Consider the following 26,698-nt stretch of genomic DNA (forward strand, 5'->3'; position numbering starts at 1 on the left):
TCCTTTAATAACGACTGGTGCAGCAAAACCAAGTGGATCATAGATGCTGTTTATGACAGATAATATACCTCTGCGTGTAAAGCTCTTTTGGGTGTTTGGTACTCGAAAGATGAATTTATCTTCCAGGATGTGCCAACATAAGCCTAGACTTCTTTGAACCGGCATAAACTCTTGTCCCAGTTCTAGTGTTTCCATCCCCTTTGCTCTATCTTCTTTGGGAAAGGCTAATAAAACTTCGAGGCAGTTCGAAACTATTTTATGTAATTTTATGTTGGCTGTGGCTAACATTTGTTTGGCTTTCTTAAGAAGGTAGATTGCTTCTTGAGGAGTAGATGTTGACTTTAAAGCATCATCTACATAGAAATCTCTGCAAACAAACTCACATACTTCTGATCCATATTCATGTTCTAAGAGTTGTGCTGTTCTTTTTAGCGCATAGTTTGCTATGGCTGGTGATGGACTATTACCTAAGACATGAACACACATCCGGTATTCCTGTATTTCAGACATTTGCTGGGGGTCCTTGAACCACAGGAAACGAAGAAAGTCTCTATGGTCATTTCTGACCCAAAAGGAATAGAACATTTGTTGGATGTCTGCCATAATTGCAACTGCTTCTTTCCTAAAACGTAGAAGTACGCCAAGAAGATTGTTGATTAAATCCGGACCTGTCAATAGAACTTTATTTAGAGATGTTCCTTTAAATAGGGCACTAGAGTCAAACACTACTCTGACTTGTTGGGGCTTTTGTGGATGGTACACCCCAAAGAACGGTAGGTACCAACATTCTTGCTGCTCTTTGAGGTTAGGAGCCCTCTCTGCATGACCTCTATCTATCATAGTGTTAATGAATGCAATAACATCTTTCTTTAATTGAGGTTTTTTCTCCATGTTCCTCTGGAGAGCATTGAGGCGTTGCATCGCCATGATGCGATTATTAGGCAGTCTGTTTCTATCCTCTTTGAAGGGTAAGGGTGCAACCCAGTTACCTTTTTTATCTTGAACACATTCTTTCTCCATTATGTCTAGGAAACGCCGGTTTTCTTTGGACAAAGCTATTAGGTTGTCATGAACTGTAGTCCTAAATACTGAAGATTCTGAACTCTCGGTGTTTTGGAAACGTATTTGGATGTGATTCGGACAATCTAACATCTGTGTAGGACGTCATTTGGCATGAAGCCTGTGCAAAAGGTTCGAGCATGAGAAGGCAACCTTTTGCGGTTTAAACATACTGGACCTAGGATAGTCCAGCCTATCTCTAGTTCTTGAGCTATTGGTGCTCCTGGTTGACCTTTTATTTGCTTTTTAACTGAAAACAAGTCTGGACAGTCTATACCAATAAGCAAAAGAATCTTTGCGCCAGGGTCGAATCTTGGTAACTTATGTGCCATGGATCTTAGGTGTGCATGACTCATAGCTATTTCTCTTGTAGGGATTTGTCTTTCATCTTTAGGTATATTTTGGCATTCTATGAACGTTGGTAACCTAAATTGTTTCATGCCATCAATAGTCCGGAGGATGAATCCAGATGCTACTCTCCCCACCATGACCTGATCTCCACCACAAGTAGTCATAATGTATTCTACCTCTTTTGATTGAATTTGAAAGATGTTAAAGAATTCAGGTGTTGCTAGGGAGGTGTCACTTTGAGAATCTAAGGCAACGTACATGCGTTTAACTTGATCTGGAGAGTTTTCAGGGTAGACATCTACCAAGCAAATAGGATGACATGTTCGTTCTTTTCCTGCTTCTCCACACAAAGCTGTGCAAGTTGATGTTGCTATCTTAATCTCCTTAGGTTGTGGTGTTTCCACAAGAATACATTCTGACTTTTCAGAGTTCTTTCCTTTCTGATGAGGTGTTGTTTCGCGGTGTAGTGCAGAGCAGTGTTTTTCACTAAAGCATTCTTGACATTTCACTTTTCTCCTGCACTCCTTGGCTATGTGGTTTCTGAAAGTACCACATTTAAAACAAAGTCTTTGATCTCTGGCAAAGGTTAAACGCTCTTCATAAGGTTTGCTCCTGAATTCTTTGCAGTTATTCAGATCATGTGCTATTTGGTGTACTGGACATATTACTCCTGCTAATGTCTTTGCGTGATGTTCAACTGATTTGACCTTGGTTTCAGTTTTTCTAACTGTGACTTGTGGTTTGCTTTTGGTTTCTATGAAATGTTTCTTATCTTTTTTGTTACTTTGATATAAAAGAGGAAACCCCGTTTGCAAATCATTCTTCTCTCTAGCTGATCTTAAGAGAAACTTCACTAAATGTGTAAATGGTGGGTATTTCCGTTGATGAGTTTCTTTATAAGAGAAAACTTCCCGGCCCCATACCTCCTTCAGTGAGAAAGGCAGTTTATCAATAATCTCTTGTTGTGTTAAATATTGATCTAAACATGCAAGCCCTGGTAAATCTGGATTTCCCTTAGCTGCTTCCAATTCTTCAAGCAAATCTGCATAATCCCATAATTTCTCATATTCCCCTTTTGTAAATGCAGGAAATGATTTAAGCTTTTGCAGAAGCAACGTTTCTATCTGTGCAGATGATCCATAACGTTCATTGAGATGGTCCCACACTCGATTTAAGGCTGCATGTGGGTTATTTATGTTTGCTGCATAAATTCTCTTCACCTGTATGGAAGAAGCAGGTCCCAACCAAGCGATCAATAAATTTAACTCTTCCTCTACAGGCAATTTTAGTTGCTTGAGAGCTGACTGAAATGTATTCTTCCACAACATATAATCCTCTGGCTTATCAGAGAATTTCTGAATGCCTCTGTCTGCTAAGTCCCTTCTTGGGTTTCTGTAGGAGGTGTAATTTAAAATATCAAGTGGGACTGAGGACTGTTGCAAAGTTGGTTCAGAGTTAGTTTGGATCTGGGGGTTTTCTGGAACCCAACTAGCTGCTTTGGGATTGAGACTGAATGCAGTTGTTGGCATTGTGTAGTTTGACTGTATTGAGTCCTGTGTGTCTACTGGAAAACTGTGCTCTAACTTGGTTTGAGATATATCATGCAATGGAACTGCTGCTTGACTTGCTACTTCTGCATACGGCAAATAATGTTCTTTGGGTGCAGAAACCTCTATAATTTCTGGTTGTGATACAAAAGAATTATTTGCTACTGCACTTTCTCTTGTTAGCACAGGAGGGGCTGCAATATTGATAATTTGGGTATTTAAATAGGAATCCACTTTTGTGACAGGATCTTCTGTTGTAACATCTGGAGGGAATGTATTTCCTAAGAGACCTTGCTCTAGGACTGAGGCCTTTACTTGTAACACCTCAGCCTTTGCAACCTGTGCTAACGTTGCTAGAGCAGCTTCTGTTTTAACTTGACGGGCCTTATTTTCTGCATCCATACTTGCTTGCTTGGCAGCGGCTGCTGCCTGCTCGGCGGCAGCTGCGGCTTCCATTTCTGCCTTCTTGGCAGCGGCCAAGGCATCCAGTTCTGCCTTCTCTGCAACAATTTGCTGTCTTTTCTTAAGAAACTCTATTTGTTTTACTGCGGCAGCTGCCTCGGCCCTAGCCTTTATGACCAGACTAAGGGATTGGCCAGAAGAACCACTATGAACAGAAATCCCTCTTGTTCTTTCTGTTCTATGGGATGTGTGAGATGATCTTGATTTGCCTGCTAATGTACACACAGACCTGTTTGACTTTGTATCTGTGTCTTTACTAAACATGTGTTGCACTTGTTCTTCATCAACAGTTTCCATAAGGGAGGCAGGGTCTTCTTCTGCCTGACCTTCTGATATTTTGTTAGATAAATCATTCATGATGGTATCAAATTCTAGTTCCCTTCTCTCTCTCTCTGACAACATTTCTTCCTTATTACTTAAAGATTCTGATGTTTTCATATGTTCAAGCAAAGAGATTATATTATCTGAATATGTTATCCACTCACAGTATTGATGTTGTAATCTTTCCTTACAATCTAATATTTCTTTCTGCTGCCTAAAGCGATGGCTTGCTTGACTCATATCTAAAATTCTCTGCCATGACTTCTGATATTTAGGTTTCAAGGAATCTAGTTTATCTTGCCAGAAGGACAACATTTTTGAGGTAGGTTTAGATATTCTGCTCTTTTGTGAGGAAGAAGCAGACATCTTTAAGTCTTCTGAAGTTTGTGTCACTTTATATTAGACTGAATTGCTTTTGGACAGAAAGGACTGAATAGCCTATTCTCCGTTACTTTGGAATGTAGGTCTTTTATTCTCCTGTTGCTGTCCGTTACTAATAGTCCCTTAAATAAAGTGATCACTAACTTTTAAGATTCTCAGTCCTTTTACTGAGACTTAAAGCTTTTTAGACTTAAAAATAACTATTGTGGCCCTGAAAGCCACATTTTCCTCCGAAAGGGCTTCCCTCAGGTTCCTTCAAAATGGCGCTGCCCTCTATGACTGCACTCTCTCTACAGTCAAAATGGCTTTCTCTATTGACATGTTGACATGGCTTTCTCTATTGCTGTAGTCTGTGGCTTTTTAATCTAATTTGAATACAGTTCCAACGTGACGTGAATTTCTGTGATCCTTTTACTTCCTACACTTCCTTCCAGTGCTTCACCAACTGACAAATTCTAACTGACAAAAATAACTGCCATTTCAGGCTGGCAGGAGCCAAGGCTAAGCTCCGCCCCTTTCGAATCTTAAAGAGACAGGGCAGCAGGTAATGTTTTGCCTCCTCGTGGCATGACAGGCTCCCTTGAAAGTCACATCAGACTGGGGCTCGGTATTCGTTTCCAGATTTTGGAAAGCGTTTCTACGCCAATTAGGAGCCAAGCAAGCCCTCAGTACAGCATACCACCCCCAGACAGACGAGCAAACAGAGAGGGTCAACCAGGTGCTGGAGCAATACCTGAGATGTTACACCAACAACCAACAGGATAATTGGTCAAAGTTTTTGGCCTATGCCCAGGTGGCGTACAATAATTCAGTACGACAGGGTTGCAGTATCTCCGCACACTGACTCATATCAAAACATACCAGCTTTTCAAACCCAGAAGTGGACTTCATGTTTTTATCACTCCTCACACATTTCCCCATATGGCTGGGTTCAGAAAATTACTTTGTGGATCCACTGAAGTTTCTTGTTCCTGGTATAGATCCATGTTTTCATGCCCATAAGAAAGTAAACTTGTGAAACTTAACAATCACTGTGTCTGAGTACACCTATGACTTCCTATTCAAATTTTCCTTTTTGCTATTTTTGCCATGTTTTCTTTCTAACTGTAAAAAAAAAAATCTGCTTTGCCTAGACACTGGTCATAAAGAAGGTGTAGAAGAGAAAAGTTATTAGATTTGGATTCTGCTTGACAATGCTATTTTCTTTTTCTTTTAATTGAGTATATTTGTAACGGCTGACATTTTCCACACTACTGCAATCATACTGATTAATATTTTCCACATTTTCCCCCTGTAGTTGCTGAAGGACCCTATGTTGACGTTGTTAAACTGCAAACAATGAGATGCTTCTATGAAGCCTTTGAACATGTTTTTTCCCTCTTAGAGACTGTCTTCATACCTAGATTCTGCCACACTGATGAAGTAAGCCTGAAGTTAAATTTGTTGTTTAAATTTTAAATTTTCTGCACAGGTAACTCGGGAATGCATCGCCCTTTTAGTGCAGAGAAACTAAAAATGGCTCAGACATAGGAAACATTATTTTTAAATCCATTAGCACATTTTGAATGTTTTTATGTATGTCGTTACTCACAAAACTCAATTTAACTTTTCTTATTAGTAATACATCATCAACTCACATTCCAAACATTTTTTAAAGTTGAATTGTTTTTCAAAGTGATACCATTACTCTTTGTTACCTCTCCAAATGAACAAAGATATTACAATCTAGCCTTCCTATAGTAGCCCCGTCACCATTTATGGAAAATCGTTCCCGACAAATATCAACCAGTAGCCTGCCCTGATATCCCTTTCAGCATCAGGCAAACAGTTTTATATTCTCACAACTTTTTTTAAAAAAAAATGTGCATTTATTCTGTTTCTTTTGTATCTTTAAGTGGTTCAGCCTCTATGAAGCTTTTTCAATCATTGTGTCATTCTCATTTACTATGTTTTAATCTCTTATGGTTCAAAAGGCATTTTTTAATTGTCGTAGAAATTAATGTGACTCATCTGTATGGGGATTGGTTAGAATATTTGGTTGTGCATTATCTATATTTACGTAAGTTGCTCTAAGAACAGTTATAGGATGACAAAGGATGATAGTTGGTACTTAATAATTCCCTTCCCAATTTCTGGCTTAGTTTTTCAGGTATCTCTTAAAAGAAGATGAATCCCCAACGCGCAATTCCAAATCAAACAAGTGGGTATACCTTACTTTGTTGTTTTGAACGCTTGAAATAGACCAGGTGTCAGCTGTGTTTTCGGCTGATATCAAACCTAGTTGTGAGAATTTACCCTTTACATTTCTTAATTGAAATGTATTGCATCTTTTGTTTTACACTGTACTGTCTTCAGAAGTCAGAATGGGAAAAATAATAAACCAAACATTCTGAAATATGACCAACCTGATGAGGTGCAATGCATAGTAATCTGACTACATGATGCCTCTGTACTACCCGGTGCTCTGCTGTTGAGACCTTCCCTTCCATCTAGAGCAGATATTTAGAGTTGGGAAGTTCTTGGACTTACTCTTCTGCTTAGAATTACTCTTCAATATTTATTTCCCTATTTATTACACATACAGGAGTTCCCAGAAGAAAGGAGAGTCTGGAATCAGAAGTATAAGTAGCAAAATCAAAGGAGTGTTCAAGAGTACCACAATGGAAGGGGCTGTGCTGCCCAGCTATGGCCTCGGTGAAGGAGAGGATGACTTTGTGAGTAACCCAAAGAATTCTAATGACTTGCTTATCCCATCTATTCCATTGAATGCTGGTCCACCTTGCAATTTTATAGTTTTATAGCTTCTGTTTCCTGACATGGTCACATGAGTTACATCCTGTAAGCAGCAGCTCCACTCCTTTACATATATTTAACGATTTCACATTAAAATTACTTAAATGAATATATTCATATTTAGTAATACTCACTATAGTTTCCTACTACTTCTACAGTTCTGTTCCAAGTTCTTTGTATTCTGTAAATAAAAGTACTTAAGAATGTTGTGTGCTGTAATTTCCCCTTGTAGTGGTAAAAGTAACTTCATATAATGAATGGGACACTAGGTACTGTTTATGTACATAATTGATTTTGTTTGATTTTCTTTTCTTTTTTTAAAGAATTCTTATCAGTATGATACTTTAGTATCAATGTGTGTGTTACATAAAAATTCAAAGTTACATAATTAGTGGGTAGTATCTTAGGATGTTTCCAGCAGAAGTGTTGTGGTCATGAATTTGCTGGCTATCCCCTCACTGCAATCTTTTTTTGATAGGTTTGGGGACCCTCTAGAACAGTGTGAGAAATTATTTGAAGAGTGAAGAAATAAATCTTTTTTTCTCTCGCTCACTCTGAAACACACATCTACAAACACCTCCCGAGCAGGAGCCTTCACTGCTTGATTAAGTTCCTTTCATGGTCATAAGGGGGCGCTCGTTTTGCAGAAGGGTAACTCACAATTCAAGCTAATGTGTTCAGTGGAATCCAGGGAATTGCTAAATAATTTAAATTCCACACTTTCTGTCTCTAGATAGAAGTTCAAACTGACTGTTGTTAACCCTGTTTTGTTTATTTATTTCTCCTGCTTTCCAGTTCTTGCAATCACCTTAGCAACTTGGAATGTGGTTTACTCATGAGAATTCACATTAGGCAATTGTCCCAACTCATATAATAAGTCAGCCGAGAACATATAAAACTGCTAGTGTTAGAGATTGCAGTGTAGAGTTTGAACATGGTCTCTGGGGCAACATAACCTTTTATGAATAACATACAAAATAGCCCATTGAACAAAAGAGATAAACATTTTTCCACATTTATGTATTGCATTCCATGACTATAGTCTTTTTTGGGGGGGCAAGCCAGAAGATATGTTCGTTATACCAGTTGGAAAAGGTGTCCTATGTTTCTTGATGTACGTGCAGATGTCAGGTGGAGGTTTTCAGGGCAAAGAGAACTCTTTCTGAAATGGAGGAAAAAAAGAATTGAGTATAGAGTTTTTGTGTATTTTCTGGGCTGTATGGCCATGTTCCAGAATAAGCCCTCGACAACACATAGAATTGAGTATACTTCTCCTAAATGTTAAATATTACAACTTTAGTAGTAGCTCAAAGTATTCTTTTGGTACATCATTCCCTGTAGATTGAAGAAGGCATTATGGTAATGGAAGATGATTCTCCTGTGGAAGCACTTAGCGCGCCAAATACACCTCGTAATCTTGCCGCTTGGAAAATTACCATTCCATATGTGGACTTCTTTGAAGATTCCTATGAAAGGAAAGAGAGAAGGGAGAGAATTCCAGTATTTTGCATTGATGTGGAGAGGAATGACAGAATGGCAGGTAGATAGTCTGAGTGTACCTGTCTGATGCACCTGACATGCATACTACTTTAGATCTCACACTTCTAAGGTGCGTTAAAAATTTAAAATATGGCCCACCAACACATACCAATGTATTTTCTGGAATTTATTATATATGATTCTGGAATATTACACTCTTTCGGATGGCTTGAATACTTTCTTAGTAAATTACAGTAATTGAAATGGTATTTTAAGTATGTTCATGTAAGTCTGTAGCATGTCATTTTTTTTATAATACCTGTGTTTAATTTAATTGAATACTTTTTCTCTTGTTATATTTATTTACAGGACATTTTAAGTATTCTTAGAGGGGAATAATAAATCTGCTTGCATTTTCAGTTGGGCATAAACCTGAGCACTGGTCTGTTTACAGAAGGTATCTGGAGTTTTACGTCCTTGAATCAAAGCTAACAGAATTTCATGGTACGTTTACTTCCTCCAAGAGTTTGAAATAAATTCGTATTACAATTTGGGAGCAGTGCAGTGTGAGAGAATATCTGAGAGGGCATCCTTTGCTATGGCACTTAGTTGGACCAAATGCTGGTATCATTCCAGTACAAGGTCAAAGTATGGCTTTTTATTAAAGTCACCAAGTCCTAGTTAATTATATCCAATTTACATATAAGCTATTGTCAACATTATTCTAAACTGTTTTAACTGGTTTTACGTTATCTTGATTTTGTGATAAATGATTTAATATATGTTTATTCTTTTCATTAAAAATGTCCTAAATATATATCAATATTTTAATAAATCTACTATATTTTCCTGTTTTATCAGGTACATTTCCTGATGCTCAGCTTCCTTCAAAGAGGATCATTGGACCAAAGAACTATGAATTCCTAAAGTCAAAGAGAGAAGAGTTTCAGGAATACCTGCAGGTAGGAAGAAAACACCAGTTGTGCTCTTGTAGCATAGATAGTCAAACATCAGCTTTCTCCTTAAGCAGTCACCTGTCATTCACCAGGATATGACATGGCTTTTGTATGCAGACTCTTTGCATTCATCATTACCTAGCAAAGAATTCAAGTTGTTTTAAGACTGCCATTATTGGAGAGAGGCTCATAATTTCATTTTCTTTCCATTTTGTCTCTTTAATAGAAACTTTCTCAACATCCAGAACTAAGCAACAGCCAACTTCTGGCTGACTTCTTGTCTCCCAATGGTGGTGAAACACAATTTCTTGACAAAATGTTGCCTGATGTAAACCTTGGTATGTACAAAGCTGTTAGGGGAATCTCTTTTGCCAAGTTTTTCCAAGTGCTCACCCCACATTCCGAATTCCATGGAATAGATACAATGTCTTTTGCCAAGCTGCTATTGTTTTCTCTGTAAGCCTGGTGTGATTTAGAATAAATGAAAACAGGATGTTTCACTCAGAATACAGAAATCACGCTCCTTGTTGCATCTCTGTAAAAGAAGTCTTAAAAATAGATTGTGTAACTTCAACATTCTGAAGGTGTGCAGAAATATCTAGTGTAGATCCAGAGTTGTTTAAACTGGAATTGTGCCCATGGGTTGGGGTTCCACTTACAGAATGGAATGTGTGGAAGTGATTTCCATCATTTTCCCCTGAAGCCCTTGACCCCTCAGTTTCTGAAGTTAAGAAACATACTAAAATAGTATGGGATTCAGTCAAGAGCATGTGTGGAATCAGCAAACTTCACTTTTCATCCCACCCTGAACTTCACCAGCAGTTGGGTGGGGGGGGGGGGGGGACCATTCATTGAATAAAATCCTTTGTTTCCAGAAGAGCAGGTCTGAATCCAAAACTAGACTTTCAAATGTATTGTGTACTCAGTTTATATTTCACAGTTTGGACTGACTACTTACTAGATGTTGATAAGTAGGCAAACGTTGATATGACAAAAAATCTTATAAAGTAAAACTGGTAGCTTAAACTTTTATATTTTTTCTGCTATTATTCATTTTTGCTGTAGTATGAATGCACCTAGTTGCATTAAATTCTTAAGGCAAAACAATATGAAGCATAGTCTTTTCACACAATGAGCAATATCCGCTTTATAGTTTTCAAGAGATAACAAACAGGGCCCAAAAATTATGGAGGTATCAATTTTGTTGTGGAAAAAGCAATTAATTTTTTTTAAAAAATTTCTGTTAATTTTCAATTTCAGGCAAAATTATAAAATCTGTTCCTGGAAAACTAATGAAAGAGGTGGGTGGAAATTCTTCTTTAGGCTTGTAATCAGTATATTTTTATTAAAAGATACTTGTGGATTTATCCTATGTTTTTTTTATTTTGAAACTGTACCCCTTACAGCTATTGTTTGGTTAATTTCAGAAAGGCCAGCACTTGGAGCCATTTATTATAAATTTTATTAATTCCTGTGAACCTCCTAAGCCTAAGCCAAGTAAACCAGAACTTACTATTCTCAGTCCTACGTCTGAAAACAACAAAAAGGTATAGTATGTCTTCTGGGGTTAGACTGAGAAACAATTATATGCTGTGTTGTCGAAGGCTTTCATGGCCGGGATCACAGGGTTGTTGTATGTCTTTCGGGCTGTGTGGCCATGTTCCAGAAGCATTCTCTCCTGACGTTTCGCCCACATCTATGGCAGGCATCCTCAGAGGTTGTGAGGTATGGAGAAAACTAAGCAAAGAGGTTAATATATATCTGTGGAAAGTCTAGGGTGAGAGAGGTCAGTGTGAATGTGTAGTTAATCACTTAAATTAGCATTGAAAAGCTTATCTGCTGTCTTCTTCCTGCCTCTGGGGCATCCTTTGTTTAGAGTCGTTAACTGCCCTTGGTTGATTCATGTCTGGAAACCCTCTGTTTTCAGAGTATTGCTTTTTATTTACTGTTCTGATTTTTGAGTTTTGTAATACTGGTAGCCAGATTTTGTTCATTTTCATGGTTTCTTCCTTTCTGTTGAAGTTGTCCACATGCTTGTGGATTTCAATGGCTTCTCTGTGTAGTCTGACATGATAGTTGTTAGAATGGTCCAGCATTTTTGTGTTCTCAAATAGTATTCTGTGTCCAGGCTGGTTCATCAAATGCTCTGCTATGGCTGATTTCTCTGGTTGAATTAGTCTGCAGTGCCTTTCATGTTCTTTGACTCTTGTTTGGGCGCTGCGTTTGGTGGTCCCTATGTAGACTTGTCCACAGCTGCATGGTATCCGGTAGACTCCTGCAGAAGAGAGAGGATCCCTCTTGTCCTTCGCTGACCGTAGCATTTGTTGGATTTTCTTCGTGGGTCTGTAGATAGTTTGTAGGTTGTGCTTCTTCATCAGCTTCCCTATGCGGTCAGTAGTTCCCTTGATGTATGGTAAGAACACCTTTCCTCTGGGTGGATCTTTGTCTTGACTCTCCTGGCTTGTTCTTGGCCTTGCAGCTCTTCTGATGTCTGTGGTGGAGTATCCATTGGCCTGTAGAGCCCAGTTTAGGTGGTTGAGTTCACCTTGGAGGAGGTGAGGTTCGCAGATTCTTTGTGCACGGTCTGTCAGGGCTTTGATTGTGCTCCTTTTTTGACTTGGGTGATGGTTGGAGTTTTTATGAAGGTATCTATCTGTGTGTGTAGGTTTTCTGTAAACTGTGTGGCCCAATTGTTGATTGGGTTTGCGGATGACCAGAACATCTAGAAATGGCAGTTTTCCTTCCTTTTCTTTTTCCATGGTGAATTGGATGTTTGGGTGGATGCTGTTAAGATGGTCCAGGAACTTGCTGAGTTCTTCCTCTCCATGGCTCCAAATTGTGAAGGTGTCATCTACGTATCTGAACCAAACAGTGGGCTTTTTTGGTGCTGTTTCTAGGGCCTGTTTTTCAAAGTATTCCATATAGAAATTTGCTACTACTGGGCTGAGAGGGCTCCCCATGGCCACTCCATCCTTCTGTTCATAGAATCCAGTGTCCCACTGAAAGTAGCTAGTGGTGAGGCAATGGTGAAACAGGGCTGTGATGTCTTCTGGGAAGTTTTGTTTGATTAGTGTGAGGGTGTCAGCTACTGGGATTAGTGTGAGGGTGTCAGCTACAGTTTACAGAAAACCTACACACACAGATAGATACCTTCATAAAAACTCCAACCATCACCCAAGTCAAAAAAGGAGCACAATCAAAGCCCTGACAGACCGTGCACAAAGAATCTGCGAACCTCACCTCCTCCAAGGTGAACTCAACCACCTAAACTGGGCTCTACAGGCCAATGGATACTCCACCACAGACATCAGAAGAGCTGCAAGGCCAAGAACAAGCCAGGAGAGTCAAGACAAAGATCCACCCAGAGGAAAGGTGTTCTTACCATACATCAAGGGAACTACTGACCGCATAGGGAAGCTGATGAAGAAGCACAACCTACAAACTATCTACAGACCCACGAAGAAAATCCAACAAATGCTACGGTCAGCGAAGGACAAGAGGGATCCTCTCTCTTCTGCAGGAGTCTACCGGATACCATGCAGCTGTGGACAAGTCTACATAGGGACCACCAAACGCAGCGCCCAAACAAGAGTCAAAGAACATGAAAGGCACTGCAGACTAATTCAACCAGAGAAATCAGCCATAGCAGAGCATTTGATGAACCAGCCTGGACACAGAATACTATTTGAGAACACAAAAATGCTGGACCATTCTAACAACTATCATGTCAGACTACACAGAGAAGCCATTGAAATCCACAAGCATGTGGACAACTTCAACAGAAAGGAAGAAACCATGAAAATGAACAAAATCTGGCTACCAGTATTACAAAACTCAAAAATCAGAACAGTAAATAAAAAGCAATACTCTGAAAACAGAGGGTTTCCAGACATGAATCAACCAAGGGCAGTTAACGACTCTAAACAAAGGATGCCCCAGAGGCAGGAAGAAGACAGCAGATAAGCTTTTCAATGCTAATTTAAGTGATTAACTACACATTCACACTGACCTCTCTCACCCTAGACTTTCCACAGATATATATTAACCTCTTTGCTTAGTTTTCTCCATACCTCACAACCTCTGAGGATGCCTGCCATAGATGTGGGCGAAACGTCAGGAGAGAATGCTTCTGGAACATGGCCACACAGCCCGAAAGACATACAACAACCCCAATTATATGCTGTATAAAAATTACATAGTCAGACCAAGAAAAATACTTAGTATCTTGGTTTTTCGGCCTGTTCCTGGGGTTATTGGGATACTGATTCAGAAAATGGCATTGAATAGACTTTATCAACTCTTATTCCGTAGATATGCTTATCATGGTTTTCTATGGGAAAGCAGATAGCGACTGGTATATGGCATAACTTCTGTATCTCAAAAACTACTGTGGATAGGAAAAAGTGGTACAGTAGAGTCTCACTTATCCAAGCTAAACGGGCCGGCAGAAGCTTGGATAAGCGAATATCTTGGATAATAAGGAGGGATTAAGGAAAAACCTATTAAACATCAAATTAGATTATGATTTTACAAATTAAGCACCAAAACTTCATGTTATACAACAAATTTGACAGAAAAAGTAGTTCAATACGCAGTAATGTTATGTTGTAATTGCTGTATTTATGAATTTAACACCAAAATATCATGATATATTGAAAACATTGACTACAGAAATGGCTTGGATTATCCAGAGGCTTGGATAAGCGAGGCTTGGATAAGTGAGACTCTACTGTACCTTTTTTGGAATCAGCAGGTGAAATATACCCAGCTTTCCTCTAGGACATGCTAGTACCTGTACTGAAAAATAAAAATGTTCCAGAAAATACCAGCATGAATTAATGAGCTGCTCCTGTTAGGCCAGCAAGTCCTGATCCAAACCAGTACCTGAAGTTAATTGTCCCATCTTGATTTGCCATATGTGGAATTTCAGTGTGACCTATGGAGTGCCGCTGACTCTTGCCAGACAGATGGGTGGTCAAAGAAAAGCAAACCAGATTACAATAGAAAGCAGCATCTGTTTGGAAGAGGCACTCTTTAAGTAGCAGTCTCTGAAGTTGTTCTGCATGAAATCCAATCACTCAAATGCTAGTTTTAACAAACCAGTGGCTAGATATCAACTTGCTAGTTGTTGTGTGCCTTTAAATTGTTTCCAACTTATGGCAACCCTAAGGCTAACCTATCACAGGGTTTTTCTTGGTAAGATGCATTTAGAGGCATGTATGCAGTGGCACAGCGGGTTAAACTGCTAAGCTGCAGAACTTGCTAAATGGCGGTTTGAATCCGCAGAATGGGATGAGCTCCTGTTGTTAGCCCCAGCTTCTGCCAACCTAGCAGTTCAAAAACATGCAAACGTGAGTAGATCAATAGGTATTGCTTTGGTGGGGAGGTCACAGTGCTCCATGCGGTCATGCCAGCCACCAGACCTTGGAGGCGTCTACGGACAACGCTGGTTCTTCAGCTTAGAAATGGAGATGACCACCAACCCCCAGAGTCAGACATGACTAGACTTAATGTCAAGGGGAAACCTTTACCTTTTATGCCTTTCCCTCCCTCTGAGATTGAGAGAGTGTGATTTGCGCAAGGTGATTCAAGCCCTGGCCTCTAGTGTCATAGATTAAGACCCAAGCTACTAAACCATGCTGGCTCTTGTGCATATTATACCCAAATAAAAATAAATTCTACTAATTCAGGGAGGGTGCCTTAAAAAAAGCAACTCACAGAAAAGCAGAAATGGCTGTTGAATCTCACTTGTTTACATACAACATTGTTTACAGGGATAGCTATTGATAGGTAAATCAAGAGTTAATTACCCTTTTGACCCTGTAGTTATAGAACTCTTCCACTTTTTAGCAACTTACTTTTGGACAACCTGGAGTTTAGATATTTCCAAATGATATTCAGGGCCGTACATTCAACATGTGGTCTTCTCTTTCAACCATGCATCAAATTAATGGTTCTGGTAATATAGTACAGTTATTTAAAAGGGTCGAAAAAACAAATCTATGAAAAGAAGGACCAGGACTTTGCAGGGTCTTTAAGCACAACAACCTGGATCTCAAGGGGGTAGGGATGGGGCGAGAAGGGAGAGGGGGATATAAGAAAAAAGTGAGGGGGAGGGCTTACAGTGTGAGCACAGACTGGGGTGCTCTGAACTTAAGTTTCCCACTTCCTACATTCCCACTTTTTGTATTACAAGCAATGTATTGGGGGAAACCAGTGTTACTCCAGTCCCAACAACTCATTAAATGATGTGGAAAACATCATTGTTTCTATTTTTGATTGGCCTCAGTTGTCTTTGAGAATATTTTATTGTAATTTCACAGTGCCAAAATGAAGCACCCTGAAAAAGCAAAGTTGCTCTCATCAGGGCTAGAGTATTAGTTGACAGAGCTACAAAATGTGTACAAATTGAGCAAGCTGCGGCTTTAGCTTTGAAATGTGGCTGATGAAAAGACAGAACTTCATTTTTGTTCTATATAAAATACCACTTCAAAACTTCTTACAGCTTCTACTTGTGCAAGAAAAAATGTCACTGGTTACATTAAAACCAGCAGAAAGTTACTATAGAATAATCTTTTTTGCTGATGAGTTTTCCTAATATTTGTTTGTTTTAATACTACAATCCTCTTTGATTTTAGCTTTTTAATGAACTCTACAAGAACAATGCAAACCGTTCAGAGAACTTAGAGAGAAGACAAAATCAGAACTACTTTATGCAAATGATGACTGTTGAAGGAGTCTATGACTACTTAATGTATATTGGTGAGAAATTGTTTCTTAATTTTCTTAGCATGAAGTATCCAAGAAATTAAAATATTAATGCTAACACAACAGATTATTCTTGCTTTTTAGCAGCAATTTTTATGCATTGAGGGTTTGTGCTAATAGCAAATACTTCTGATTTTCAAGATCATGAGGGTGAAAGTGGATTTGACCCTGTTTTCATTATTCGTGCGCGTGCATGTGTGTGTGAATGAATATAAGCTACTGTGGGAGCTTTGGGACCTATATAAATGAAATTATGTTTGGCAACCACTTTGACACTTATCTTGACAGTTATACTAGATTATACAACCCTGCTTCTCTGTTTAGTCTAATATCTATTTGAATGAAGGAGTAGGAAATAATATTGGATAAGAAGTGCAGGTAATGTAATGCACTTTAACATCAGGATTGGGATTCTGATCTAGCTCAAATAGGAAATAATGTCTTATGAAGAGTCTTCAACTGTTGTCATTCGTCTATGTATGGAAGAGCATTATCTTTTGCATTCACCGTAGTAAAAGTCGATCAAGATTGTGGGGATCCTGTTGCTGAAAGCAATAAAACAGGAGATCATGATGAGCTACATCATGTAGCTAATTCTCACAGTCCTGTTCAGTGGGGAAAGGAGGCTGGAAGGAAAAATGCTTGGCTAAAAGTTACTGCTATTTACCTACCAAATCTAAATATTTTAAGCCAGGGTCCAAGTGTAATAGTCATGTTGCTACTCCAAAACCCATTGGAGTATCTTAATAAATCAGAAAAGCCCCAGGGCCTGAAAACTTCTCTACGTGCCATGTTGTACTTTGGAGACTTTCTTAATTGTAATGACATTTGGAACATGAGAGCACAATCAGAGGGTTGGCAGTCTGAAATCTGAGTTATTCAAAAACTGTGATTGCAGACATTAAAGATGCACAGCATTTCTCATTTATTAACTACCGTATATGTAACAACGTTGACCTTATAGGTAGAGTGGTTTTCCATATACCTGACTGGCTTCATCACATCCTGATGGGAGGGCGGATTCTCTTCAAAAACACCTTAGAGGCATACACTGACTATTACCTGCGGTACAAGCTAGAGCAGCTCTTTCAGGAGCACCGTTTGGTGTCACTTATCACACTTTTAAGAGGTTAGTGTCCCAATTATGCTCCGACAGGTCCATGGTCTGTGAATAATACCAGCTTTTGCTCCATATGTTCTTGTAGAAGCTTTTCTGAATGATTGTTTCTTCTTTTTGTGCTGTAAAAAGCAACTAGAGCAAAGTACTAAATGAAGGACTTTTAATTAAAATGAGAATTTGAAGGAGCTGTTAGTTAAGTATCCTGAGAAGGAGCAAGGGTTAAATAAGGGACTTCTAATTAAGAAGGGCTTAATAGTCAAGTGCTTTTCATTTAACTGATAAAATCATCTAAAATAATTAAAATCTAGGTTGCATAGTGGTCTATGATGCCTTAAAAGTATTTTTCTGCTTTCCCGTTCAGATGCTGTGTTCTGTGAGAACTCTGAGCATCGGCCTCTTCAAGATAAGCACAAACGAGCAAAGCAGACCTTTGATGAAATGATGAAATACATTCCAGGTTTGTGGTGTTGTGACATGAGCTGTCATTCCATCAAGATATTTGTCTATATTCTTCTAAATATCCTTTCCCACAGTTTTCTATATTTCAAAATGATATAAGCATTAGAAATGCAGTTGTTCAAGATGCATCAGATTGCATTGCTAAACCCACAAGGCCCTAAGGAATATCCCACGTGATTCTTGTTCATTTCCCATTGGTCACCTAATACTGCCTCCTAAAGTTGTTTGACCATAAAGTACTAGAACCACTATACAAGGGTAATTCCTTCATCCTGTACTCACTGAGCATCCCAGAAGTCATGAATGCTCCCAAGAGGTCCAGTAACATGAGCAAGAGCATATATTCCCCTTTCCAGTTCTCAGTTTAGAACCTTTTGCACATACAGTATTTATGAGGCCAAACAGCACAATGGCAAATGCAAAGTTGGATTTTCTCTCCAATTTTGCATAAATTAGAGAGAATTTGTACTAGGAGCAAATTCTATAGTTAACTCACCTGGGTTGACCCCAAATCATATACCAAATTGTGTAGCCAAAACTGACATGGCAGAGAAGATAATGCAGATTAAAGGCTGATGGACACACCTGATCCATTGTTTTAGTTGAACAGAGTGGACTAAATCCTAAGCATTTGTTCATGGTACATTTCAGATGTGCAATTGGGACACTCCGTGCTTACTCTCCAGGACAATACACACAGTAGGAATGCCCCAGTTACTTGAACACACATTGTTACTGAGCTAGCCAAAATGTTTTGTTAGAATCAGCCGTTTGACGTCTTGCAGAATAAATATTTTGACTATTTGAAAAAACAGAGGATTTAAGAATTTCTAATCCTCCCTCAATTTATATCTGTTTGTCTCCACCCTTTGTTTAGATTTGATAGGGAAGTGCCTTGGAGAGGAGGCCAAATACGAAGGCATCAGACTTCTGTTTGATGGATTACAGCAGCCAGTGCTTAACAAACAGGTAAGCGCTTTTATAAAAGAGAGTGATGTCTAATACTTTAACTAGCTTAATTTTATTTTTTTGTCCATACTGCTGCAGAAATTCTACAGTACTAGATCATTATACTGGTGTCTCAATGAGTAAGAACAGACACATGGTAAACTACTTGCCTATGAGAAGTAAAGTTTTCTCTCTTGTAAGGCATATTAAATAGTAACTGTACCCTTGACTATTCACTTCTGTTTCCCAAGAACAGTAGTTCTCAACCTGCGGGTCCCCAGATGTTTTGGCCTTCAGCTCCCAGAAATCCTAACATCTGTTAAATTGGCTGGGATTTCTGGGAGTTGTAGGCGAAAACACCTGGGGGCCCACAGGTTGAGAACCTCTGCCCAAGAAGGCACTTAATTTATTGAAAGCTGGGTTTGGCAACATTAGTTGCCTACTACACTACATAATATAGAAGTGTGATTCACTGCTAGATCATGTGAATAAGCAATTCTGCCTTACCTGTAATACACAGTAGGAAAAAGAAGGACCAGAAAAGATGTTCTCAGACCTACCACAAATGTATGCTATATTCCAGATACTAGCTCTTTGAGGATACATGAAAGACCAAACAAGCACTGTATATCCATCCAACAAAGCTGTACATCTGGGACTATCTATCCTTGCTGCTACTATTTTGACCCTTGATAGACCCTGATGATGATGGGAATGCAGTACACTTATGAAATTTCCCACTTGAGATTTCACTGAATAAAGGAACTATCTTACTGCCTGTTCATCTTATCTTGGCTGCATATTTATGCATATATGAATAGCATAAATGTAGATAAACTAGTTTTAAGACAGGTGGTAAACTTGCAGCTTACATGTTAGATATGCCCTGCAGAGCCTTCTTATCTAGCTCACCAATTCCTCCTCTAAAACTATAACCCACTTTCCTTGACCCATCACCTGTACCTTCCTTTGTGAGCGGAGTACAAAAGGGACAAAAGATGGGAGAGGGAATCTTCAAGGTAATGCTTGCTGTTTGTTGTCCTGTTGAGGCTCCTCTGGGTTTCAGTTAATGGCAGAAGTATAGTAAGGGAGAGCAGGAAAAAAGCTGAAATGGCTTTTTCAGAGATCAGCCAGGATAAGGAGCCTGAAGAGAAAAGAAAGCATGTAGCCAGGTTGGCTGAAATAAGCCATGTGAAAGTGGTATATTGCTGAGGCTTAATAAATATGGTTTTCTGTGGGTGAGCAGATGGCGACTACTGGATGGCATATATTCTGTATCAGAAACTAGAGCTTCTGTGGTCTATCCAATACAGTTTTCTGAATCAGTACCGCAAATAACCAAACTGAATCTAAAGTTGACCAAAAACTGATTCGTAACCCTTTTGGTACTGATGTTGGAGTATGGTCCCTGGTACAGAGGCCCCTGGTCAAAAAAAGGTTGGGAACCACTGATGAAGAGGAAAGAGTTGGAGTGTAGATGTCTGGCTTTAGTTCAACTTACTTTTGCAGGTCTTTGTTATGTGACTAGTGATTCCTTTGGACTCCATTCCTAGATACATGCAGGGAGCACTCAGGATTTGATCACTGGAGGTTATTTTATAAATCTCTTTGCATTTCATTTTCAGTTAACGTATGTTCTTCTGGATATTGGAATTCAGGAGCTATTTCCAGAGCTGAGTAATGAGGTCAGTAATGAGACAGACACATATTAACTCCTTGTTTTTGTGATTCCAGGTGTATTTTAACAGCTTATGAACTTTTTTCTTGCTCAATAAATTGAAGTAACTGACTTCTAAACCATAAGTTTTGTATACAGTTTATATACACAATTGTTCCTCCATATCCATGGATTCTGCATTCATGTCTTGAAAATATTCCAAACTAAAATAAATACATCCCAGGAACCTTGATTTTTGCCATTTAATATATTAAAGGTAAAGGTTTTCCCCAGATATTAAGTCTAGTCGTGTCCGACTGTGGGGGTTGGTGCTCATCTCCATTTCTAAGCCGAAAAGCCAGTGTTGTCCGTAGATACCTCAAAGGTCATGTAGCTGGCATGACTGCATGGAGTGTTGTTACCTTCTTGCTGGAGCGGTACCTGTTGATCTACTCACATTTGCATGTTTTCGAACTGCAAAGGCGGCAGAAGCTGGGGCTAACAGCAGGAGCTCACCCCTCTCCCCGGATTCAAACCGCTGACCTTGCAGTCAGCAAGTTCAGCAGCTCATTGGTTTAATCCACTGTGCCACCAGGGGCTCCACAAATATAAGGGATGCCATTTTCCTACCCCATTGTGTCTCGTGGGACTTTAGGATCCATAGATTTTGGCATCCACAGGGGGCCCTGGAACCAAACCCTAGCAGATACCAAAGACCCACTGTGTAGAAAAAAATGAATACATAATTACATATTGCTCTTCTGAGGAAAATAAAGCTTTGATTTAATCATGGTTACAGTTACAAATCAGGAATACAAACTTCCTCATAGAAGTGGTTGGGCATTTTTGTCCAATACATGCATATTGAATGCAGATGAAATAGAGGACATCTGCATTTAATTCAAGATAGTTGAAAGAGAGGTCTATATACTGTTACATGTGCAAATGGGTATTCTTGGCTGATGTGCATCCATCTACCTCATCAAAATTGGCAGTAATAGTACTCTGTCACATTTGGTTTCTTAGTATTTGGTTTCCCAGTATTGTGATTCAGGTCAAGAACACGTAGCACAATTGACATGCAGATACTCATACTGAGAATTAAGCAGTATGTATCTTGGCCATAGTTCACTTATGTTTTAGTAAAATAGTTTCTGAAACTGCCAATTGGTCTATTTTGATGTCCACAGCACATCTGATTTCTTGGTTCTCTTTAGTGAGCTTGGAATCAAATTCCAGTGGGGGCATCATGCTAGTCTGACACCAACAGTGTGTCTAGGGCATCAGAAAAACAGTTTTAAATTGGGAGGGTAATGCTGCTGCTCTCAGAGTTTTTGAATTATGACTACTAGGATTCTTTGCCATTTGCTAATCCAGAAAAGTGGAACTGCAGTTCTACATTTGGAGGGCTGCTTAATTCCCATTCCTGATTTAAGGGAAAGTACTTTTGCGGGAAAGACTGCTTCATCAAATCTCAACATTTATCAGGTTTGGTAATGATGTCACAATAAATCTGTTGGTGTTTCAGATGCCCTAGGACTTGCGGCTGATGTTAACATCCCCTTCTGCTGCCTTGTCCCATTTCCTTTATCATCTATGAAACATCCTGGGTCCAGATGGATCCAAAGATCTGCAAGGAGAAGAAACCCAACCGTGGCTCCCTTCCTTGAATTGCTGAGCTAGGGCAAGGCTTTGGATGGCAACAGTCCATGTGCCAGGGCTTCAGCATTGCTTTTGTTGGCATGCAGCCTGAAACAGGAGCTGTACTTCTGTACAAACAGAAGAACAAATGGATTTCAGTTCTCGTACACAAGACTCATGCATTAAGCCAGAAAAGCCCTTTGTGACCACAGAAGAAGCCTTCTGAGGAAGGAGGGGCACTTCTGGAACCTCCTCAGTAATTTTGATTTTTATGGGTCTTGCCCATTGTTTATAAGAGTGAGTTTTACTGGTTTCTGAGAAGCACAGAGAACAATTTTATTGAGCACTGCGCAATTGAAGAATTGGACAATGGACCAACCAAAGTCCCCTTTTCTCCATTAATCAACCTTTGATCAGATTTCTCTGGAGATTGACAAGCAAGATAAAAACAGAACCATTCCTTATTGTGTATCCCAACAGTACCATTACAAATAGTAATAATTCTGATTACCAATATGGAATTACCATAGTTATCGAATGATCCATTCTCTATGCATTTGACTCGGCCTTTTAAAGCAATGTGCCCTAGCTGTTATTGCAAGTTATTATGACAATACATTTTTTTCACAGAATCTGAAATACACATTGCAGAGATTCTTTTATTGGGTCAAATGAAAGACACACAGTGCATCATACTTCATCAGGCAAAGATGGTTAAAAATCATGTAGGGAAAGAAAAGCAATGATATTGAGGTCATAAGTGTGCATCTTGCTTCATGTATTTACTTGAGATGGTCTTGGTGGAAGTGCAGATAGAGGCCAACACTGTCACTCTCCCCCCCCCCCCCCCCACACACACACATACTTGTTTTAACATCTTAGAATGATTAAGAAGCTATTTGGTTTTGAAAGCTAGCATGATATATTTTGGCAAGATTAAGAAAGAAATCACCATAACACGTATTTCGGATTTTGTTGTAAACATAGCTACCCTTACATTTTTTCCACATGGTGCACCATGAAATGAAAATGTCTTTACCCTGTCAGACTTTGTTTTTATAAAAAAGAATATTTCCCCTATTTATGATGTTTTATTTATTGTTTCCTCACCACAGGGTCATTTTTTTTTAAAAAAAACAACATAATGGCACTTTTTGATTGTTTGATCTGCTTTTCATTAAAGACTTGCATTCTTAATTTTAGATTCAGGTATGTCTTTTCAGTATTGTTTTACTCAGTTCTGCAAACACTCAGTCAAATGTAGCCACACAGGTATGCATTTTCATGTATTTCAAAGGATAAAAGCTATGGTAGTAACTTCACAGAGTTCCCTACTGTTACTCAGTGCTTGCAACTAGCCTGTCGCACAGCTTGCTGGAAATCCTCCTGTATAAGTCCTGTTGAAATGAAAGAAAACCCAAAAGCACTCAACAGGATCCCATGCAATTTAATGAGATTTATCTATAACTTTATGGTGGCTTCTGGTCCTTGAGTCTTGCATTAATGAAGCTATGTGTCTGGAGTGGAGTTGTGCTTTTTGCATTTATAGCACGATATGGTTTAGAACTATTTCACAGTCTCAATGGTGCCTTTAGCAAACCATGCTCATCTTTGTATTTACCTGTGACATTTGAGAATTTAGACATTGAACTTAATTTCTTTGAACTAATTAGGCTTACTATTATAATATATATCGCTGTATTCTGTTTGTTTCCTGGCTGGATAAATTAAATCAGAGGTGATTCTCTCCCCATTCCCCATTTTGTTGTTCTTAACAGGTTGAAAGGATTCTTTCTCCACATCAGAACATTGAATTAACTCCATTCTGTAGATGACTGCTATGTTCTAGTTTAATGGATGGGTCATTTGTGTAGTCTTGTACATTTTGCCTGTATATACAATGAACTTCTAAGTTTGGAGAAAAATATCTTCACTCAAGAAAAATTAAACTTTATTATTGACTGAATTTCAATGATCTTGTTGCCTGTTTTGCCCCTGGATAAAGTGCATAGATAAAACTTCAGGAAAAATGAGGGCGTAGTGCTTTTTTTCTGTCTGTGAAGGACCAAAGAGGCTATCTAACTAGTCTTTTTTAGATGGTGTGTGCTGAGCAGTGATTCCAAACCATGACTTGCACTTGAGACACATAGATAGATGAAATACTTTATATGTTGTCCAAAACAGTAAACCTTTGGACCCTGAACAGAATCTCAAACCATTGATACAGATCCATCAGCTGCTGTTTTTTTTCCTAGATTGTCTGCTTAGACAAACATGCAAATGGTTTAGTATTACATTAACCATACCTATGTCTTTTAGGCATTGCCCATATTTTTGTAGAAATGACATTGGCCTTCGGGATTTTTTAAATGCCATTCACTGAATTTGGGTGTGATATTAACTCTAAGATACATAGTGGCTGTGGAGCTTAATTTTCAGAGCATTTCTGCTGGCTCTTCAGCTCATGACTCAGTCTGTCCTGCCTTCATCAATTCCATTTCTACGTTTCCCCTCTTTTCCCATTCTCCATCTTAGCTGTGTGTGTTAAATGAGGCTGGAAATGTGAACTAATCAGTTCAAGTACACTAGTCCCCTTGAATTTCAATTTTGTGTCCATTAATCTATATGAGCCGCATTAAAACAGCATCACTTTGTCCATGCTTCAGAGCTTATGTTCTTAGAAATAGTTCCCACAAATAAAATGAAATCAACACATGATATACTATTACTTCTTAGCTTAATTCTGTTAATTAATCTTACTTTCTCTTGCCTTCCCCCCCACTGGTGATTAAATGTACCAAACTTAGTTCGGTTCATGGAATAATGCAGTGTTTAAGGTAAGCTAGGGATATATATGAGGCAGATTCTTCCTTTTAGTTTACCAGGAAAATAATAACTTAAAACAGAGTATAATTTTTAAGGTCAAAACAAATTTGTATGCCTTACTAGAACAACTTGTGCTTTGCAGGATATCCTAAATTTCACCAAATTAAATACGTTTACAGTCTGTACATACTAGGGCAGCTTTTTATTTACAGTGTAGGCTTATTTCAGTTCCCTAAAATTCATAGTTATAAGACATATATATATATTGACTATATACATAAATTATGTACATTGTTCACACAGTGTACATGAAATCTTAAAATCAGCATTAAAATTCACAGGCTTTCCATTCATTCCAGCACTAATCATATACATACTGGCTTATGACCTTGGATTGTGTTTCAACTACTTAACAAGTCACTTGAATGTGAAAGGAGTCTAATGTCCACAGAGAAAGTGAAAATTAATGGATGAGGTAGAAAAACAAAACAAATAAGCTAGAAATCTGATAAAGATGTCCTCGGAATATAATCGCAGTGGAAAACATCACGCGTCCTTCAACTGCTGGATATACTCTTCCCATTTTGGTAATATAACTGGACACAACTTGAACGTCAAGATCACCTGTTCAAAATGTTTTAAAGAAATTTATGTTTGTCAAACAAATCATTTGAACATCTCAGTTTCACCAAAGTGGATTATCAATCACTACACAGTGTGCATTAATGTTTGGTGCTAACTGGGTTTAAGATACAAGGTGTTTCAAAAATATTAGATTAGATTTGAAATCTAAACTACTTTGAAATTATGTCCATAATTTTGAGACACCCTGTAGTATCAGTGATGTGATGTGCACAACATCATCTTATGATTCATCTTATGAATCTTTAAAATTCAATTAAACTACTGTACTTCTAAAACTCCCGGATATCCATAAAATACTAGGACTCAATAAAATCAATTAAAAGCTTTTTTTGAACAGGAATGTCTTCATTCCTTTCCTAAAGTAAATAAGGGAGGGAGCTGGTGTGATTTCTTCTGGCAGCTTTGGTGCTGCTCTGGAAAAAGTGCCTTCTCTAGAGATTTTTAACCGTAGATTATCCCTAGGCTGAGTGAAGATGAGAGTCTCCTTGCTAGATCTAAGTGTTCTGTCCGGTCTGTATCGTAGGACACATTGTCTCAAGTAGCCTGGACCAAAGGCGTGTAAGGCTTTATAAGTTAAAGCCAGCACCTTGAATTGGGCCTGGAAACAATTTGGAAGCCGGTGGAGCTGTTTCAACAGGGGGGGGGGGGGTAGTATGCTCTTTGGAATCAGCTTCGGTGAGTAACCTGGCCGTCATTCTCTGCATGAATTGAAGTTTTTGGACACTTTTCAAGGGCAGTCCCACATAGAGTGCATTGCAGTAGTTCAAACAGAATGTAACCAGTGCATGTATCACGGTGTCCAAGTCAGGTTTCTTCAGGAACGGGTGCAGCTGGCACACAAGTTTTAATTGTGCAAAGGCAATCCTGGTCACTGCCATCACCTAGGCTTCCAGGTTTAAGGTGGAGTCCAGAATCACATCCAAACTGCATACCTGAAATTTCAGGGGGAGCCTAACCCTGCCCAATTCAAGTTGTGACCCTACCTATCTCTGGATCAATCTTATGCGAGACCCGCAGTACCTCCATCTTATTTAGATTGTTTGCCCTTATCCAGTCCATTACTGCCCTCAGGCACAGATTTAGGTGCATTAGCCGCTTCCTTGGCATCTGATGGAAATGAGTAATAGAGCTGGGCATCATCCGTGCATAGATGGTACTGAACTCCAGAACTCTGGATAATCTATCCCAGCGGTTTCATGTAGATGTTAAATAACATTGGTGATAAAGATGAGTCCTGTGGAACCCCACAGCTCACAGGCCATGGGCTGAGCAGGACTTCCCAACT

At 38.9% G+C, this 26,698-nt stretch overlaps 2 protein-coding genes across 4 annotated transcripts in view; one reads left to right on the forward strand and one right to left on the reverse strand.

Moving 5' to 3' along the window:
• snx14 (sorting nexin 14) overlaps positions 1 to 23,908 on the forward strand; it is a 50,269-nt gene extending 26,361 nt beyond the window's left edge. For 2 of the 3 annotated variants that reach the window (XM_003215541.4, XM_016997400.2), the window contains 15 exons: positions 5,419 to 5,543; positions 6,263 to 6,321; positions 6,706 to 6,835; positions 8,256 to 8,454; positions 8,814 to 8,897; positions 9,255 to 9,355; positions 9,576 to 9,687; positions 10,610 to 10,650; positions 10,777 to 10,896; positions 15,988 to 16,111; positions 17,082 to 17,246; positions 17,599 to 17,694; positions 18,574 to 18,665; positions 20,270 to 20,329; positions 23,721 to 23,908. In XM_003215541.4, the coding sequence (XP_003215589.1) occupies positions 5,419 to 5,543; positions 6,263 to 6,321; positions 6,706 to 6,835; positions 8,256 to 8,454; positions 8,814 to 8,897; positions 9,255 to 9,355; positions 9,576 to 9,687; positions 10,610 to 10,650; positions 10,777 to 10,896; positions 15,988 to 16,111; positions 17,082 to 17,246; positions 17,599 to 17,694; positions 18,574 to 18,665; positions 20,270 to 20,329; positions 23,721 to 23,777 (1,565 nt within the window). In that variant the 3' untranslated portion in view covers positions 23,778 to 23,908. Of the gene's footprint in view, positions 1 to 5,418; positions 5,544 to 6,262; positions 6,322 to 6,705; positions 6,836 to 8,255; positions 8,455 to 8,813; positions 8,898 to 9,254; positions 9,356 to 9,575; positions 9,688 to 10,609; positions 10,651 to 10,776; positions 10,897 to 15,987; positions 16,112 to 17,081; positions 17,247 to 17,598; positions 17,695 to 18,573; positions 18,666 to 20,269; positions 20,330 to 21,829; positions 23,066 to 23,720 lie in introns of those variants that run through there. The other variant, XM_008119682.3, reaches the window with a different exon arrangement.
• Positions 23,909 to 24,955: 1,047 nt separating this feature from the next.
• Positions 24,956 to 26,698, reverse strand: part of nt5e (5'-nucleotidase ecto) — a 55,453-nt gene continuing 53,710 nt past the window's right edge. Inside the window, exon 9 of the mRNA XM_062981077.1 lies at positions 24,956 to 25,392. Within this exon, the coding sequence (XP_062837147.1) occupies positions 25,232 to 25,392 (161 nt within the window). The 3' untranslated portion in view covers positions 24,956 to 25,231. The remainder of the gene's footprint in view (positions 25,393 to 26,698) is intronic.

Source organism: Anolis carolinensis, chromosome 1 (assembly GCF_035594765.1).
Source record: "Anolis carolinensis isolate JA03-04 chromosome 1, rAnoCar3.1.pri, whole genome shotgun sequence".
NCBI classification, from domain to species: Eukaryota; Metazoa; Chordata; class Lepidosauria; order Squamata; family Dactyloidae; genus Anolis; species Anolis carolinensis.